At 50.8% G+C, this 18,804-nt stretch overlaps 1 protein-coding gene across 8 annotated transcripts in view; it reads left to right on the top strand.

Annotated features, from left to right (window-relative positions):
• The window catches only part of PRKAG2 (protein kinase AMP-activated non-catalytic subunit gamma 2), a 296,870-nt gene that overhangs the window by 249,468 nt on the left and 28,598 nt on the right, over positions 1-18,804 (top strand). For 6 of the 8 annotated variants that reach the window (XM_061166154.1, XM_061166157.1, XM_061166162.1 and 3 more), the window contains one exon: positions 6,451-6,557. In XM_061166154.1, the coding sequence (XP_061022137.1) occupies positions 6,451-6,557 (107 nt within the window). The remainder of the gene's footprint in view (positions 1-6,450; positions 6,558-18,804) is intronic. The other 2 variants (XM_061166155.1, XM_061166161.1) reach the window with 1 other exon arrangement.

The following is an 18,804-nucleotide window of genomic DNA, read 5'->3' as shown; positions in this document are numbered from 1 at the left end:
CTTTTCCAGTGAGTCAGCTCTTCACATCAGGTGGCCAAAGGGAGCTTCAGCTTCAGCATCAGTCCTTCCAATGAATATTCAGGACTGATTTCCTTTAGGATGGACTGGTTGGATCCCCTTGCAGTCCAAGGGACTCTCAGGAGTCTTCTCCAATGCCACAGTTCAAAAGCATCAATTCTTCGGTGCTCAGCTTTCTTTATAGTCCACCTCTCACATCCATACATGACTACTGGAAAAACCATAGCTTTGACTAGATGGACCTTTGTGGGCAAAGTGATAATCTGCTTTTGAATATGTTGTCTAGGTTTGTCATAGCTTTTGACCTCACCTCAAGATGCTTACCTTAAGTACACCTGCAGAGAGCCTTGTTTCCAGAAGGGTCTTGTTCTGTCATTCCAGATGAACACCATTCAGAAAGGCAGGTAGGATTGCAGTGGCCCCTGCCTGGGGCAATGCACTGGTCAGAGGCAGGCACAAGGACCAGGTCCCAGAGCCGAGAAACTGCCTTTGAAAGGAAGTGTGGATGGGATCCTAGGGTGTGAAATTCCTAGGGGATGTAGTGGTGGCTGAGTGGCATGGCTGTGCTGGGAAGTGAGGACGTGTCAAGGGTGTTGTGTAATCAGATCTGCTTTCAGGGAGGGACATACCATTTCCTGTGTAGAATTGTTCCCATCTAAGCTTAGATGTCGCAGTTTCCAGACTGTTCTGCTAACCTTCATAGGTAAACAGTTCCAACATATACTTTTCCTAGACGGCAGTAGTCTTCAATTGCTCCCTTGGACAATGGCTTTGGGTTAGCGTGTGATGGAATGTGTAACGTCCATCCATTCACGACGGGCAGCTTTCACAGACTACGACTGGGGTGCCAGTGAAACACCCTCTAGTTACACTTTTCCCCAGGGACCCTAGGATGCTGTCTTAACCCCGGTTACCTGTTGAGTGACGAGAGCTTGAACCGGCCTTCTCAGGAATTTTAGTAGCGTATTCCAGACAGCCTTGTGTGGTTGAATGGTTTGGGGGGTTTGGTTTGGGTTTTTTTTTTTTCTTTTTGGTTTAACTCCAGTTGACTCTCTATTTCCTGTTTCAGTGCATTTCTTCCTACAGGTACAATTGGAGACTTCATCATAATGGAAATAAAATAAACGGTGCCCTATTCAGAAAGTTTTACCAAAGGTGGAGAAGCAGTGACATTTCATAGTATTATACTTTATTCTCCTAACTTTAAAGGCTAACATTTTTGTTAGCAATATTATTACATCATTAGTAATCCAGCCTTTGTAACAAACCAAAATTCAATTTACTATCATCTGTTTTACATATTTAACATTTTGCTTTATTTGGTCAAGCTTTTTACATTACAAAAAAAAGGTTACAGACCTGCCTCGAAACCCAGAAGTGCAGGCTAAGCATGAGAAAAACATCAGACGAATTCCAATCGGAGAACCTCATCCTAAGTACCTTCCCAGTGGCCCTCAGAATTACCAGGGCTGGCAGGTCAGGGTCTGCGGAGCCTAAGGAGACAGGGCTGCCCGTGAGGTGCTGTCCCAGAGGGGTGACAATTAAGTCAGTTGAACAGTCGTGACAAACACACCCCACTGCTGTTAGATGTTAGTGACTGAAGGCACACCACCCACCCACCAGGGAAATGAGGGAGTCCCTCTCACAGCGAGACCCTGAGGGCCCAGCTCCCCACATCCCGCGGGCATGGGGGCTGCAGCCGTGAGCAGGGACACCACAGGGCGGCTGGCAGGGAGTCACAGCCCCGGTGGGCTCCGGGAATATGAGCCGCGCCCCGAGCACCTCTGTCTCTGTCCTCTCTGTCCTTGAGAGGGACCCTGCCGCCCCGAGCACCAGTCCTAACAGGCTGTTGGATTGTGACAGAGAATGAGAGAGAGAACCGTGCGTCCACACTGAGATTAAAGTGTGAGTTTTTAACCATGCGTCAGTCATCACTGTGATTCGTTGGTCATGACAGACACACCAGCGCATCCTTTAGGGGAATGATATCTCAGGAAATTGCTGCTGTTCAGTCGCTCAGTCATGTCTGACTCTTTACAGCCCGTGGACGGCAGCACGCCAGGCTCCCTTGTCCTTCACCATCTCCCGGAGCTTGCTCAAACTCATGTCCATCGAGTCAATGATGCCACCCATCTCATCCTCTGTCGTCACCTTCTCCTCCTGCCTTCAATCTTTCCCAGCATCAGGGTCTTTTCCAGTGAGTCAGCTCTTTGCATCAGGTGGCCAAAGTACTGGAGCTGCAGTGTCAGTCCTTCCAATGAATATTCAGGACTGATTTCCTTTAGGATGGACTGGTTGGATCTCCTTGCTGTCCAAGGGACTCTCAAGAGTCTTCTCCAACACCACAGTTCAAAAGCATCAGTTCTTTGGTGCTCAGCCTTCTTTATGTTCCAACTCTCACATCCACACATGACTACTGAAATAAACAGCTTTGACTACATGGACCTCAGATGATCCGTGTGGGGGAAACCCGATGTGGGGAATACAAGGAGCTGCTGTGTCTTTACAGCTTTACTATAAATCTAAAGCTATTCAAAGTAAAATGTTTATTTAAATATTTTTTAAAATCAGACAAATTAAGATGGTACCCCAAAATATATTTAGCACACAAAACTTATAGTTTTGGGAGCTGATGCCATGGGTAACTCCCCTGCATCCAAGTTCTTTTATCTGAACACCTCTACCTTAGGGTATTCTTTGGCAGCTGGACTTGTGGGTAAGAGGCAGGAGCAATACCCTAGGGTGACCCCTATCCAAAGCAGGCAGGGTGGTCCTGATGCGGAGGCATGTACAGCCTCTCCGGGGTCCCCAGTAGCTGCAACTGCATGGAGCTGTGACCTGCCAACTAGAGCTCCTCTTTTTTTTTAATTATTTTTTTAATATTTATTATTTATTGATTTGGCTGCACCAGGACTTCATTGTGGCATGCAGGATTTTCTGTCTCTGTTGCTGCTTGAGAACTCTTAGTTGCAGCAGGTGGGATCTAGTTTCCTGACCAGTGATCGAACCTGGGCCCCCTGCATTGGGAGCGGCGTGGAGTCTTAGCCCCTGGACCACCAGGAAGGTCACTGGAGCTCCCCTTTAAAAAAAAAAAAAACTAATTTACTTACTTTAATTGGAGGCTAATTACTTTACAATATTGTAATGGTTTCTGCCATACATTGACATGAGTCAGCCATGGGTGTACCTGTGTCCCCATCCTGAACACCCCTCCCACCTCCCTCCTTGCCCTGTCCCTCAGGGTCATCCCTGAGAGCCGTGTCTCATGCATCGAACCTAGACTGGCGATCTATCTCACATATGGTAATATACACGCTTCAGTGCTATTCTCTCAAATCATCCCACCCTCGCCTTCTCCCACAGAGTCCAAGAGTCTGTTCTTTACATCTGTGTCTCTTTTGCTGTCTCACGTATAGGGTCATCGTTACCATCTTTCTAAATTCTGTATGTATGTGTTAATATTTTATATTGGTGTTTTTCTTCCTGACTCTTTTCCTTTCATCTCACTTCCCCTGGTCTCACGGGTCAGCTGTGGGAGAACCCACACTAAGACCATCTGCAATAAATAGGTATTAATGGATTTAGTTAACATAGTAAATGGGTAAGATTCTGACCATTCAATGAATTTAGCATCCAGGAAGAGAAAGACTACTGGAGCCATGCAGATCACACCCGGTTCGCCCAGTGAGGAGCCATGGGACGTACAGAGTCATCACGCAGCCTGCCCTTCCTGACTCGGGTCGCTCCCGCCCGCGGCCTCGTGCGGTCCAGCACCTCACCCATCAGGGGGACGCACATCCCAGAGCCCTCGCTGCCCCCACCAGCTCACGTGCTGGGAGGACACCCCAGGTGTCTGCACACCGGGACGGCCAAGCAGACAGCAGCTCCTCGACACAGATTGAAACCCCACTCCCATCACTTCCTAACTTCTGACTCCACCCCAGTTGCTGAGTCGGCTCACACATAGAGCAAATCCAGGCACACCGTTCAAGGTTGTCACGTAAATTGCAAGAGGTCACTTCCTGTAATACCTGGGATCGCAGCACAGAAACAAGCACTCAGACAGTCAGTGCCCTTGTGGAGAAGATGGCATTTGAAGTGGGGCAAGGAAGTGGAGAGCAGGACGTTTCCATTACGGCAGAAGGAACGACTGCCAGAACGTGAGATTAAGGACTGCAGGGAGCTTGGCCGAGAGAGCTGTGTGCCTGGACAGAACAGGAAACGGGCAAGCAAGGCCACGGAGAAGCCAGGCCCGGAAGCCTGAATACCAGCCAGAGTCGGCTGACTTTATTCCACAAGCAGGAAGGGAGAGTGGGAGAAGGGGGCTGTGCTGGAGGTGATGGGAAAGACGGGTGTTTGAATGACAAGTTACAGTGCCCCGAAGAGAGGTCAGAATTGGAAACAGAGGCTTGGGAGTAGTTCACTAAATAGCTTATCATGAAATTGGCAAACCAACCAGCATGGACTCTGTTCACCACAGTCGGAAATAGAATGACGGGCTTCTTGACACAGTCAGGGAAGTTGGTTCCTGTCGTGCCATTTTACACTTTCAACTCTCATCTTGGTAATTCTTTTGTCATCGTTTAGTGACTCAGTCATGTCCGGTGCTTTTGTGACCCCATGGACTGTAGCGCACCAGGCTCCTCTGTCCATGGAATTTCCCAGGCAAAATACTGGAGAGGTGTGCCATTTCCTTCTGCAGGGTATCTTCCCGACCCAGGGATCAAACCCATGTCTCCTGCATTGGCAGGCAAATTCTTCACCACTGAGCTATGAGGGAAGTCCCATCTTGCTAATTAGTATGTATAATAAAGTGAAATCTTGGGCTAAATGAACCACAAGCTGAAGTCAAGATTGCTGAGAGAAATATCAACAACCCCAGATAGGCAGATGACACCACCCTAAGGTAGAAATCAAAGAGGAACTAAAGAGCATCTTGATGAAGGTGAAAGAGGAGAATGAAAAAGCTAGCTTAACATTCAGCATTTACAAAACTAAGATCATGGTATCCAGTCCCAACATTTCATGGCAAATAGATGGGGGAAAAAATGGAAACTTTGACACAATTTATTTTTTTGGGCTCCAAAATCACTGCAGATGTTGACTGCAGCCATGAAATTAAAAGATGTTTGCTTCTTGGAAGAAAAACTGTGACAAACCCAGATAGCATATTAAAAAGCAGAAACATCACTTTGCCAGCAAAGCTCCATCTAGTCAAAGCTATATATTTTTCATTAGTCATGTACAGATGTGAGAGTTGGACCATAAAGAAGGCTGAGAGCCAAAGAATCGATGCTTTTGAATTGTGGTATTGGAGAAGACTCTTCAGAATCCCTTGGACAGTAAGGAGATTAAACCATGTCAATCCTAAAGGAAATCAGTCCTGAATATTCATTGGAAGGACTGAAGCTGAAGCTCCAGTACTTTGGCTACGTGATGCAAAGAACTGATTCACTGGAAAAGACCCTGATGCTGGGAAAGATTGAAGACGGGAGGAGAAGGAGACAACAGAAGACGAGATGGTTGGATGGCATCACCGACTTGACGGACATGAGTTTGAGCAAGCTCTGGGGGAGAGGGAAGGATAGCGAAGCTTGGTGTGCTGCAGTCCATGGGGTCGCAGGCAGACACGACTTAGCCACCGAACAATAATAAAGCAGTTTTTTTTCCTCCCTGGATACCATCCAGGTAATCTAAATCTTCCCCAAATGCAGAGGTCGGTGTGGGCTGCGAGGTGTTGGAGGTGTGTCCCGTGAGTGGACCAGGAGATAGGAGTGAGGTCCTTGCAGGCAGTGGGCCCTGGGCCGCCAGCCACAGCCACAGCTTTGGAGTCCAGCACCTTGTCACTCCTTTTGCCAATTGTCAGTTAGCTTCTACAGGAATTGAAATAATAGAGATGACGTTATGCATATTTGTTCGTTAATGCATATTTGTTCATGCAGTTACTGTTTCCAGATCTCCTTATGTAGATCCTTATTTCCATTTCGTTTTTATGTAAGTGATGCCTTTAACTTTTTCAGATTTCCAGGTGTTCCTTGCTAGTATGTAGAAATACAATAGCATGTGTCTTTTTTGGTTTTTTACTTACTCATCCATCTGTGACCTGCTAAACTTTTTTTCTTTTTTTTTTTAGATCTGGGAGATTTTTTCTAATTCTTTGGTATTTTCTATGCAGAAAATCAGATAGTCCACCAGATAAAGACAGTTTTGCTTTTTCCTTTTCAGCCCAGAGGCTTCATCTCTTCCCTTGCCTTCTTGCATCAGCAAGCACAGCAGGGTTGAGTGGCATGTGCTTCTCGCTCTTAGAGGGAAAAATATTTCTTATTTTCCATTAAATGTGTTAGCAGTAGGTTTTTCATGCGTACTCTTAATCTGATAGAGGAAGTTCTTTTTTATTTATTACTGATACTAGCCTTGTTTTCTCCTTTTCAGCAGAAGACTCAGAAAGTGGCGTTTACATGCGATTCATGAGGTCACACAAGTGTTACGACATCGTTCCAACCAGCTCCAAGCTTGTCGTCTTTGACACCACATTACAAGTGAGTGAGCCCCGTTTCCCTGAGTCCAAGCTGTGTTATTTCGGTGGCTGCTCTGTCAGGTAATTTGGACCCAGTCCTTTCTGCATGTCGGGGCCTGTGTTGAGGTTTACCGTCTGAATTCTCAGTCGTCACGGCAGTCTTCTAAGGAATGCACTGTTTAACAGATAAGGAAACTCATTATCTAGAGTTTACTCATTTTTTAGAATTTGAGAACTTGGTCCACAGACCCGGGGAGTCATGAGGTGGAATGAGAACTCAGGTCTTTCTGATGTGTGTCAACCTCAGCCCTTCCTCGGCACATCCTGATGGCCTGTGTTAGTTACTGAGCAAAATCAAGTTGAAAAAACTTCAGTTATAAAGAAAAAAATTACTCAGGTGTATAATCTCTTAAGAGAAAACTGTCGATCTCTTTCAGCAGAAAATTTGAACCCGATTATTATGGTATTAAAATTGTCCTTACTGCAACTCATTTTATACCCTTATGACTTACAATTGTGTGTGAAAAGCTCCAAATAATACATTCAATATAATCAGATTATATCCAGTGTAATAAGTAAGATATTTGTGCATACACATGTATACATGCGTGCATGTAAGTTTATGCATAAGTCTTTACCAAGAGGATTATGTTTACTTGGGTTCCCCAAAAGTAGCCTCCGAGCCAGGAATTCACGGGCTGTCGGCGCTTTATTGAGGGCTTCCTCCCGGGGAGACCCGAGGGGCTGGAGGAGAGCAGGGAGGGGCCAAGGCCCTACAGGGGCAGCTCTCAGGTGAAGCCCACCGCTCCTTCCCTCTGTGGGACCCCAGTGGGCGAGCGCATTCACCCCGGCTGCTCGGCTCCTCACCCAGCATGGTCCTGGGAGCCCTGCCCAGCCCTCTGGTCTGGGCCCCCAGGGACACCCTGTGGCTCTCCCCCCAGGATGCCTGGGCTCTGGGGGACCACTCTGCCTGTGTTCAGCCTCAGTGCCCAGAATTCTCAGGAATGTGAAAATCGCTTTGTCCTTAATTTCATTTTCCAATTGTTTCTGATTTTTTTGTAAATTGGCCTGATACCCTGTGACTTTGCCGAACTCACCTGGGCCCAGGCACCCTTCGAGGCCCCTTCTCCAGCTCTTGATTCCTTGACTCAAGGAGGACAGAGTGGTATCCAGAGGCAGGATCTTAAGGAAGCAGACGGTAACTTCAGGAAACCTTCTCTACCCCTGTAACTACAGACTGCAGTAGTGAAGTACCTGGAAATTCTGAATTCCCCAAATGAAGAACTAGATCACCCCGTCCCACCCTCACTCGTCCGCCAAAGGCTGGATGGGAGGTTTTTCAGCAACAGAAAAGAAAGTGATCCCAGGTTTCATTCTTACTCAGCTTTTCCCTCATGAAATGGATTCTTTTCTGAATGTAGAATTTAGCCAGAGTGAGTGATACATGAAAAATGTGATGCTTTATGGATCTTCGGAGGTCACTAATCCAGTAACTGTCACTCCCTTGATTAATAGAAGCTGCCTGAACCTCGTCTCCTGGAAGTCACGAATCCTGTGGGCTCCACACTTCCAAGGAGCTAAAACGGGTTACCATGGAAATGGGGGTGACACTCGGCACTGGTGACAGCAAAGTTAATTATGTGTTTGAAAGGCTAAGCAGACCGTTGTCTAGACTCAGTCTGCATGGTGGCCGTGGACATGTCCCAAGGGTGAGGGAAGCAGGCTGGGGGGCTGCAGCGTGTCCGTCCCCGAGACCACATGACGGTCATCCTCCTTGAAAGGTCGCAGCCTGGACAACTCCCAGTGTGCCCGTGGTAGGGCAGCATGGCACCATCGAGATGGGGAGAAGTTTGTCCAGGATGTGTTTCAGTTAAAAAAGAAAAGTGTATTCCGATCAAGTCATTCTGAGGGTATCAAAGACACTGCTGGTCTGGGGAGCCAGGGTCAGCCGTCCACATGTGAACTGAAAATGGGGGTCACAAAAAACAGAGGCGACTAGAGAGGCCTGAGAAGGGCGTGGGTGTAGGGCCCCCTCTCCTGCACCTGTGCCCTCGGCCTCTATGAGGCTGCCGGCCTCCCGTGGGTTGGGATGTGATGCCCCCGTGTCTCGTGTCCGCGGACACACAGCGCCGAGCTCCTGGTGCCCTGGAAGCCAAGTGCACGTCTCAGAGTCCCGTTCTCTGCGGCAGCTCCTCGGGCCGACTGGTTCTCCCTTGAGGTCAGCAGTCATCACAAGCCCCTGACGGTGGTGTGACTAAGGTGGGGGTGCTGCCCGGCTCCCCCCTACTCCCTGGACGGCAGGAGCCTCCCTTAGATGATTCCAGGGCTGGAGGTGCGGACGGGCCAGCACTCGGGCTAGACAGGCCCGATGTCACCCTCTCGGGGTGGGCGCTGGCCTTGCACAATGGTCCCCCGGCTTTCAGCTGAGTTATTCTTCCCCTACCAGGCCCTGTAGGAAGCCAGGAGCCATTTCTCAAAAGGAAAATAATGACCTGCAGAAGAAGCTGTGGGTTTTTTCTGCAATCTTTTTCCCGCCCCCAAACCAGAGACTCGCCTATTGGTGCCTGGTGGCCATTCATCCAGCGGCCCCAGCTCTGCCTCTGGGGGTTGCAGGCCCGGGTGGACAAGGGGCCCACCCTGCTGCAGAGCCGTGCCCTGCTCTGGGCCCTCTGAAGACTGCTGTCACTGGTCACTCAGTGCACGGGTCAAAGCAGCACTCAGTCAGGGGCATATCCTTCCGAAGGCCCAAGAGGGTGGCGGGGAGCAGGGGGCAGGTGGAGTCTCACCGGGTGAGACTCCACCTGATCCCCCCGACCTGATCCCTCAGGCTTGCAGACATCACTCTGAGGCGTCTATAAAGCATTGCTCCTCCCTGCCCATCAGACCAGCCAGCCCGGTGTCATCTATGTCACCATGCGTGACACGAGGCCTGGGGGCAGGTCAGCATCTCTGCAGATGGTGGAGTCACTGTGGGAGTGGGCTGTGCGCGCCAAGGCGGCCCGCACCTCGGGGGCCGAGTACATCGGTCCAGAGAGAGTGCACGTGCAGGCGGCAGCTGCAGGGCCCAAGATGCTCGACCTGGAGTCGCAGGAATCCAGCTGCATGGGCAGGTTCCCTCGAGTGTGATGGTCAGCACCTCCATCTCTGCGCTTCCCCAGGATGCCCTGCTGCCCCTGGCTTGCCAACCTGTGGTTTCAAGGGGCGGCCTGCCTGGCCATAACATCCCACGCCCTGTGGGTCCAAGAGCCAGAGTAGGGTCCCCAGTGCTCCATTCAAAGACTCGGGGGTAGCCAGTGTGGCATGCAGACCCCTGAGCTCCGGGGCTTGACCTTGGCTGAGACTCTGTCCCCTGGCGACCATTCGCCCCACTTGACTGCAGCCACAGTGGCGTTGGGGGTGCTCGGAAGTGGCGTCTGTTCAAGGCCAGTGCCTGGTGACCCTGAAAGGTCTGCGCTCAGCCGTCCTGGAGAAGCAGCAGTCGTGGGTAGGGCACCCTGCTCAGGGGACCCTGCCCTCTGACTGAGTACGGGACTCGGGTCTGAGAATGGTGGGCGGATGGGACCACACGTTGATGACTAAGGGGGGGTTTTGGCCCCTGGGCTGAGAGTTTTTCTGGCTGTGTTTATCAGGGAGCATTTCAAAGGCCAGGCATCCGCCTCGTGCCCAGGGATGCTGTAACCGGTCAACCATTACCAAGGGCCCACGGGTCAGAACACTCTCACCCTAGCCGGGCGCCTGCTGCCTCGTCCTTGGCAGCTCAGCACAACCCTGTCCTCCCCCAGAGGACCCTCACCCCACGCGCATCAGTGAGGTTCACACGGGTACGCCCCCTGCAGAGTGCCACCAGCACGCAGCTTCTCAGGGTGGAGGGTCCCAGCACGCAGACCCGGGGAGGGTGTGACCTCTGGGCCCTGCTGGGGAAGGGGGCTGGGGGCTGGGCACACGGGCGCACGTGCCGAAATCTCCATAAGCCCATGGGTTCACTCTTCCTCCTCAGAGCACCAGGGTTCTGGCATCTCGGCATTCCGCAATGCCCTACATTCAAGGCCGTCAAATCTTTCGAGCCTTCCCAGCGGCTGCCCTGGACATGATGTCCACACTGCCAGTAACTCCACCAAATCCCATGTTCCCACACTCACTTCCCGGGTTTCTGCAGATACAAAGTGGCGAAGCCTTGCCCCAGTCCCCACATGTGAGCCCCTCGCTGGGGCAGGCTGGGGTCTGACACAGGTCTCGGGGCGGCAGGGGGTGGCTGCAGTGGTCTGGGGAATGAGTGACCCCAGGTGTGCAGGGCATCAGCCCAGGAAAACCTGTTCCTGGGCCTCCAAGCCAAAACAGGTGGTTCTGACACCAGCCCTGTCGCTGTGCTGGGTTCTGGGGTTGAGCCAAGTCAGCGCCCAGGCTTTCACGTCTGAGATGCGGGGAGGCGGTGACCTCTGGGGTGGTGATGCTCCATCCCCTGCAGAATTAACACCATGTGTTTAATTTGGGAAATCTCAGCCCAGTAGCTACAAGGGAAGGGCTCTTTGGGGGCTGCCGTGGAGGCTGTGTGGTTCTCAGTGACCACAAGTCCCCTGTGTGAGCCCCAGCCCTGGCAGGACTCTGCCCCCACCAGAACCCACGTTCCTCTCGCTGCAGTGACTGCATCCCTGGCTCCGGCTCTCCTCCGGCACCTGCAGGCTGGGGCGGGGGCACCACAGTCACGGGGGACCCTGGTTTCCTCCCAGGGCTCCCTGCCTGGGACCACGGGGTCTGGGTCCCACTGACCCAGAGCTCAGCACTGTGTTCAGGCCCCAAGATAGGAGCCCAGTCCCAAACCCTCGGTCCCCAAAACCCTCCCTGGTGCATTTCTGATCCACTGGGGTCCAGTCAGGACACAGAAACCACAGCAGTCGTTGAATAGAAAGCTAACATATATTGGCATTAATTGGATGTAAGTTATCTGGGTAACTGACAGGGTAAATGCTGACCTCTAAACCATCCTTCTTGATGAAGGTGAAAGAGGAGAGTGAAAAGCCTGGCTTAAAACTCAACACTTAAAAAACAAAGATCATGGCATCGAGTTCCAACACTTCATGGCAAATAGATGGGGAAAAAGTGGAAACAGTAACAGACTTTATTTTGGGGGGCTCTGAAATCACTGCAGACAGTGACTGTAGCCACAAAATTAAAAGATGCTTGCTCCTTGGAAGAAAAGTTATGACAAACCTAGACAGCGTATTGAAAAGCAGAGACATCACTTTGCCAACAAAGGTCCGTCTAGTCAAAGCTATGGTTTTTCCAGTATTCATGTACGGATGTGAGAGTTGGACCATAAAGAAGGCTGAGCACCAAAGAATTGATGCTTTTGAACTATGGTGTGGAAGAAGACTCTTGAGAGTCCCTTGGGGAGCAAAGAAATCAAACCAGTCCATCCTAAAGGAAATCAACCCTGAGTATTCATTGGAAGAACTGATGGCTGAAGCTCCAGTACTCTGGCCACCTGATGGGAAGAGGTGACTCATTGGAAAAGACCCTGATGCTGGGAAAGATTGAGGGCAGGAAGAGAAGGGGACGACAGAGGGTGAGATGGTTGGATGGCATCTCTGACTCAATGGGCATGAGTTTGAACAAACTCCGGGAGATGGTGAAGGGCAAGGGAAGCCTGGGGTCACAAAGAGCCGGACACGACTTAAGGATTGAACAACAACACTGGGAGAGCCCCACTTGCCTACTTTAGAGACAAGAAAGATAAGGGTTCAACCTGTTCCCAAAATTCATGCTGCAGGGGCTAATAAAGAGGAAGAGAGATGTTTCAGCTCATTTTGTGCTTTTTCATCATCAAGGACAATGATCTTCAAAATGGAAGAAGCTAAGTCCAGGGTAGGTGTGGAGACTGTAGGAGCGTGCCTGTTTGCTTTCTGGCCCCAACTTGTGCAGTGGTGCCAGAGGAATTGTGGAGACCAGGTGAGCAGGTCTGAGGCCTGAGGCCTGAGGCCAGAGGTAAAAGGCAAAACAAGATTCCTCAAAAAACAGTGGAACACGTGGTGTCCATCCCAAGTAAGGTGTTTGAATGAATCATTAATAAAAGTAGTAGTCTCTAGAAACCTGTTGTGGCCTGACCCCAGAAAGTCAGGGCGAGGAACCCAATTTCCTCTTTGGATTGTTTGTAGCTATTGTAATACCATGAAGGAAAGGCCAGTCTGGGAGCTGACAGAGCCTGGGGCAGCGTCCTGATGGATAAGATACAGAAGCATATTTAGGCAGCTCAGGGAATTAATGGCTCGTTATGGACAGAGGATGAGATGGTTGGATGGCATCACCGACTCAATGCACATGAGTTTGAGCAAGCTCCGGGAGTTGGTGATGGACAGGGAGGCCTGGCGTGCTGCAGTCCATGGGGTCGCAAAGAGTTGGACACAGCTGAGCAACTCAACTGAACTGATGTACCTTAAAGGAACATCAGTGAAATCTCGGTCTCCCTGGAGTGAGGCTCCTGGTTGTTTTGGATTCCTCTCAGGGACCAGGCCATCTGTCACTCCAGCCAGCCCTGCCTCCTGCAGGCTCAGTGGGCAGCACCCTGCCTCAGGAACCAGCAGGGGACGAGCAGGTGGGTAAGCGCCCCTTCCTCTCCTGCTCTGGGGGGACAGTTCTCAGAAGACCCCCAGGGGAATGGAGCCCCGTCAGGCCAGCTCGCCCACCCACCCCCCTCTTCCCTGCAGGCCTGTGTCACTCCTACTCCTGGGGTTGTCTTCTCAGATAAGCCACGGGTGGGCCCGCTCTACTTTCTGGGAGGACTTAGCTAAGAAATTGTTGGATGCCTTAAGGTTCTTTCCCTCTAAGCCCATCAGCGTTTGGAGCAGTGACTTGAATATTGATTTCATTGGCGGCATCATCTAATTAACAGATGACTTGAAACAGAGAGAGACAGAGAAAATCATGACCGCTATCCAGAAAGATTCCTCAATGAGCTAGATGATCCCTGGGACTAATTAATAAGTCCCTGCTGTCCAGAACGGTGGGAATTAGAGCGTATCGGTATTCCAGAAAAGACTTAAGTGGTCAGAACCGCGATGTGAGGTTGACCCGACTGGGGGGGGCCCACACAGCAGCTGGCGGACTGCTCGCAGGAAGTACAGGCAGTGGGCTTTACGTGTCGTGTCGTTCAGAGGTGGTGCAAAAAGGCTTCCGTACAAACAGCAGCCTCTGTTCCTCCTTGCCCCCTCGTCGTGTTCCCAGAAACAGCAGTTCAGCTGTCGGGCCTGGCATCACCGCCACCTTAGCGCGAGTCACTCATTTTCAGGCACTTTTCTCCTTTCCAACTTGGCAGCTGGGTGCTTCATTCCTCGTGTGGCTTCCTGCCTCCCCTCACCGCGCCCCCCCCACAATTAACCATGTCTCAGGGGGTGTTTTCACGCATCTGACTGAGTCATGTTGTACCCTGGTTACATTTCCTATTTGTTCAGTTCAGTGTTATTCCTGGAGCTCGGAACCCTTCCGCTTTTAATTTTCTTTGATCATCTAAGGCTTTTCCCACCGTCTGACCTCTCAGTAGCATTTCCTATGCAGTCAGCCCAGGCCCGCAGGCTTGCAGCCCCGCGCAGACCCACCCCTGCTGCTTTTGCATCTCTTCCTCGGCCGTCATCATCACCCGAGACCCTCACAGCTTCACGCCGTCAGTGCCCCCATCCTCTCCTGATAACCTGAACGCAGGCCTTTCTGCGCTCCTGATTTATCTCCTCTGTTTTGGTGGAGCACTTTCCCCCGGAGCTTCCTGCCTCGGTCCACTAGGGCTGCGTGACAAAACCCTGCAGACCGGCGGGGCTTTGTTTCTCCTGGCTTCCAGTCCTCTTGGCTGGTGAGGCCTGTCTTCCCGGCTTGCGGACAGTTGCCTGGGGAGCAAGACCACTCTCAGTCTTTCTCATGAGGACAGTGATCCCACCCTGATGACCTCCTCTAACCCTGTTCAGCTTCATCACACTAGGGGTTGCTGTTGTTCAGGCGCTAAGTCCTGTCCAACTCTTTGAGACCCCATGGACTGTAGGCCGCCAGGCTCCTCTGTCCATGGAATTCTCCAGGCAAGAATACTGGAGTGAGTTGTGATTCCCTTCACCAAGGGATCTTCCCAACCCAAGGGTCGAACCCGTGTCTCTTGCATTGGCAGATGGATTCTTTACCACTGAGCCACCAGGGAAGCCAGGTCATATTAGGGTTCAGTTCAGTTCAGTCCCTCAGTCGTGTCCCACTCTTTGTGACCCCATGGACTGCAGCATGCCAGGCCTCCCTGTCCATCATCAACTCCCGGAGTTTACTCAAACTCATGTCCATTGAGTCGGTGATGCCATCCAACGATCTTATCCTCTGTCGTCCCCTTCTCCTGCCTTCAATCTTTCCCAGCATCAGGGTCTTTTCAAATGAGTCCTTTTGGGGTTAGGAGGATTCAAACGTCGGTACACTTCCCAAGAAAAGATACATGAGAAAGTAGTTACTTGAAAAGTTAAACATTCCATACACTCAATCTGTAGACTATGTACAGAATTCCATAATGTATATTTCAAATGTTGAAGGCTTTGTTCCACTGCTTCTAGCTGCCTGTGTTGCTGAAGAGAAAGCAGTTGTGCTTTTTTCTTCTTGAATCTCCGTCTTGGATGTGTGATTTCTTTCCCCCCTCTGACGCTTTTGGGGTTTTCTCCTTATCTCTGGGGCTCCTGAATTCCATGCCTCGCGCCAGGTTGTGGGGTTTTCCGCTTGTGAGCTGGCGCCCGATGGGCCGTCGGGCCTGACCTGTCACCCCGTCTGTGTTCATCGTGCTATTTCTTCCGAGGTCACCTTCCTGCTCTTCCCTTTCTTCTGGAACTTCAGCCAGGAGATCATGGGCCCTGAATTGCTCTTTAGCATTCTTACTACGTCCCCTTTTTGTTCTGTTTCCTCACCCGTCTAGTGAGACGGATGTCAGACTAGACCTTGTGCAGCGTCAGTGTTGGGGGCTGTACGGGGTGGTGCCCAGTTAGACGGGGAGCACCCGCAGCTGGAGGAGCACGCTGTTCACACGGGGCTTCCGCCTGGCGCATCTCCCTCAGGAATCGGGCCAGCTGTCTTTTCCACTGGAAGCGCCCAAGTGTTCATCTTTGTGCCTTTTATTTCTGATGCAGTTTCTCTGGAAAAAAATAGTCCTTTGATGGTTGATGCGGTTATGATCTGATTTGAAACAATCTCCCTGCTTGTTTTCAGACGCGCCCAGGCATCCGGAGCCTCCAGTCGTGGGCTTCCCTCCACACTTGACTCTCCCCCCGGTGCCTGACTCTCTCCCCCACGCCTATTAAAATACAGATTTTTTAATTGGTATCTGTTTAAGTAAATTGCTCATCAGGTAAAAAGAAAGAAATTTTTCAAAGGTACTCAAGGCCCCTGACTTTTTTCCCCGAAGACTGGAACTCGATCGTGCCCGTCCGCTTGTGTCCTGTCTCCGTTTGGTGATTGGTGACACCCTGTGCCTTCTCTAATTGTGAAGTTTTCTCAGTACAGTGTCAAAGGACTCCGCACACGCGGTGCTAAGGAAGCAGGTTTAGAAGGTCTCCTGATGGTGCAGAAGCTGCGGCCAAGCCAGAGGAGGGACAGTCAGGGCTGCTGACCGGCCACACCGACACACACCCCCCTCAGGGGCTGAGAACATGTCCTGTCCACTCCAGGGGGTTCTGGCCGGTCTCTGGAGGGGCGAGTTGTGGCCCCCACCCTCCGTGACGTGTTGACATGTCAACATGTCTGTGTGGCTAAAGTTAAGACAATAAATCTTTCTCTGCTTCTGGTCTGGTTTGTAGAGACTAGAAAATTAAAAACTTTTTTCCTTTTTGACTCTTAACTGCTGAGCATCTTCAGAGCAAGTCTGGTTCGTTCAGTCACTTGTGGGAGCTCCCTGGTGGCCTAATGGTCAGGAATCCGGGCTTTCACTGCCGAAGGTCCAAGTTCAGTCTTTGGTGGGGGAACTGAGATTCAGCAAGCCATGTGGCATGGCCAAAAAATAAAAACAAAAACCCATGCACTTGTGAGGAAAACGTTGTCTGTTAGCCCCTTGTGTGGCTGAGAATGTCGGGACTCAGAGAGGGCGGAGGACCTGAGCCAAGGAAAAGCCAAGGTCAGCCTGGTTGGTCCTGCAGCTTCGCTCCCCCTGAAGGCAGCGGGAGGCGCTCTGCTTCACCCCCAGCATTTTCCTCAGCGTCTGGCTTCCCGGGTGGCTCGGTTGGTAAAGAATCCGCCTGCAACGCGGGAGACCCCAGTTTGATTCCTGGGTCAGGAGGATCTGCTGGAGAAGAGATAGGTTACCCACTCCAGTATTCTTGGGCTTCCCTGGTGGCTCAGCTGGGAAGAATCCACCTGCAATGAGGGAGACCTGGGCTCAGTCCCTGGGTTGGGAAGATCCCCCAGAGAAGGGAAAGGCTGCCCACTCCAGTATTCTGGCCTGGAGAATTCCATGGAAGGTATAGTCCATGGGGTTGCAAAGAGTCGGACACGACAGTGACTTTCACTTCACTGGCTGTCTTAGCTTCCCGTGCAGAAGTGAAGGCACTTCTCACCTCGAATCCCTAACGTCCCCTTTGCCCCTGGATGTTGGCTTCCCTGCGTTTGTCCCTCTCGTGGCATCAGCAGTGCACCCTCGGGTCAGCACACGTCACAGCCCTGCCGTCTGAGGCGCCAGCCTGAGCGTCCGCGCTGCGTGTGAGAGTCGGTGCCGTGTGGGCGTCTCCTTGGGTTTGTGTGCAGAGCCCTTGAGAGCCCTTTGGTAACCTCCGAGCATTTAGGGGCCATTTAACAGTTTGTGGGCTTCCCTTGTAGCTCAGCTGGTAAAGAATCCGCCTGTAGTGCAGGAGACCTGGGTTTGATCCTGGGTCGGGAAGATTCCCTGGAGAAGGGAAAGGCTACCCACTCCAGCATTCTTGCCAGGAGAGTTCCGTGGATGGAGGAACCTGGTGGGCTGCAGTCCATGGGGTCGCAAAGAGTTGGACACGACTGAGCGACTTCACTTTCACTTTCACTTTTCTTCACCTCTGATGTGCTGGGTGTGGTTTTCTTTGTATGTTTCCTGCCCTCATTTTATTTGGCTCTTTTTGATAGATTAGTTTTCTATTGAAATTCACTGATTTGAAGATGATTGGAAAAATGCCTTTGGAAAAAATTCCAGAAAGATTATGGAGCTCACTCGGTGTCTTTTCTCTCAATAATTGTGGCTCCTTGAATCCTGCCTGTGTGGTGCCCGCCAGCCCTTTCCCATCAGGGTTTGCATACGGTCTGTCCAACTTGTGCAGTTGTTTTCAGCTATTTCCCCACGGCCAAACCAGAACTTTAATGGCTGTGGTCACTGTCTTACGTGAATGATCCTCATGAATGATTTATATACTGGTTTTTCTGTGCTAAATGTCTTATTTTGGAGAAAACAATGAGCAGTTTGTGGTTTTAAAAGTGCCCCCACTCCCTGCCTACTCCAGCCAGTTAGAAAAACAGGCTAAGCAGATATTTAATGTGTTTCAGAATCTATGTGTCCGTGACTTTGCCCCATATCCTTTGAAGATGTTTTCTAGGCCCGCCATCAAGGATTCCCAGATTCCCATGGTCCAGGTAGAAACAGACCATTCACCCCCACTCACCACCCCTAGCTGCCATTTAGTTCCACACCCTGTGAATGTGTTGTGACCCTTGATATAAGCTTTGGTTCTAAAACCATCTTACCAGTTTGTGGATGCCGTTCAGTTCCCGCTTGACCCTCATGCCCTTGGATTGGCTCTTCTCATCTCCTCTCCCCCGTCCCCTGCCCATTTGTCCAGCAGGGCGATGGAGTCCCTGCCGTACTGAGGACAGTGCCAGACTCGGCCAGGACAAGGGTGGGAAACGGCCAGCGAGAGTCCCCCTTAGCTCCAGCTGTCCTTCGGCTCCTGTTCTGATGAGCCAGGCAGCTCCACTAATCACTCTTGTTCAGTAAATAAAGGCAGAAACTGGTGCCAACCCGTTACTCTTCCTCTGACATGAAGCTTTCGGTTCCTGTAATCCTCCCATTTCTTTTCGCTGTTACGTTGACAAGGGGTTGGGGAATATAGTGGATGAAAAAAGAGCCTTTTTCTTTCTTGGTTATAAGATAACTATAACACAGAATAAAAAAATTTTTTAAGACATACACTTTCACTGCTTCAACTCCTTAGTATAGAAGTTTAAAATTTTTTTGCTTCTCTTTGAGCTTTTCTGTTTAAATACATGTTTTATGTAATTATAATGCATAATTTTATAGTCTGCATTTTCACTGC

Source organism: Dama dama, chromosome 18 (genome assembly GCF_033118175.1).
Source record: "Dama dama isolate Ldn47 chromosome 18, ASM3311817v1, whole genome shotgun sequence".
Taxonomy (NCBI): domain Eukaryota; kingdom Metazoa; phylum Chordata; class Mammalia; order Artiodactyla; family Cervidae; genus Dama; species Dama dama.
Note: the sequence above shows the minus strand (reverse complement) of the source record. Positions and strands in the feature narration are given on the sequence as shown.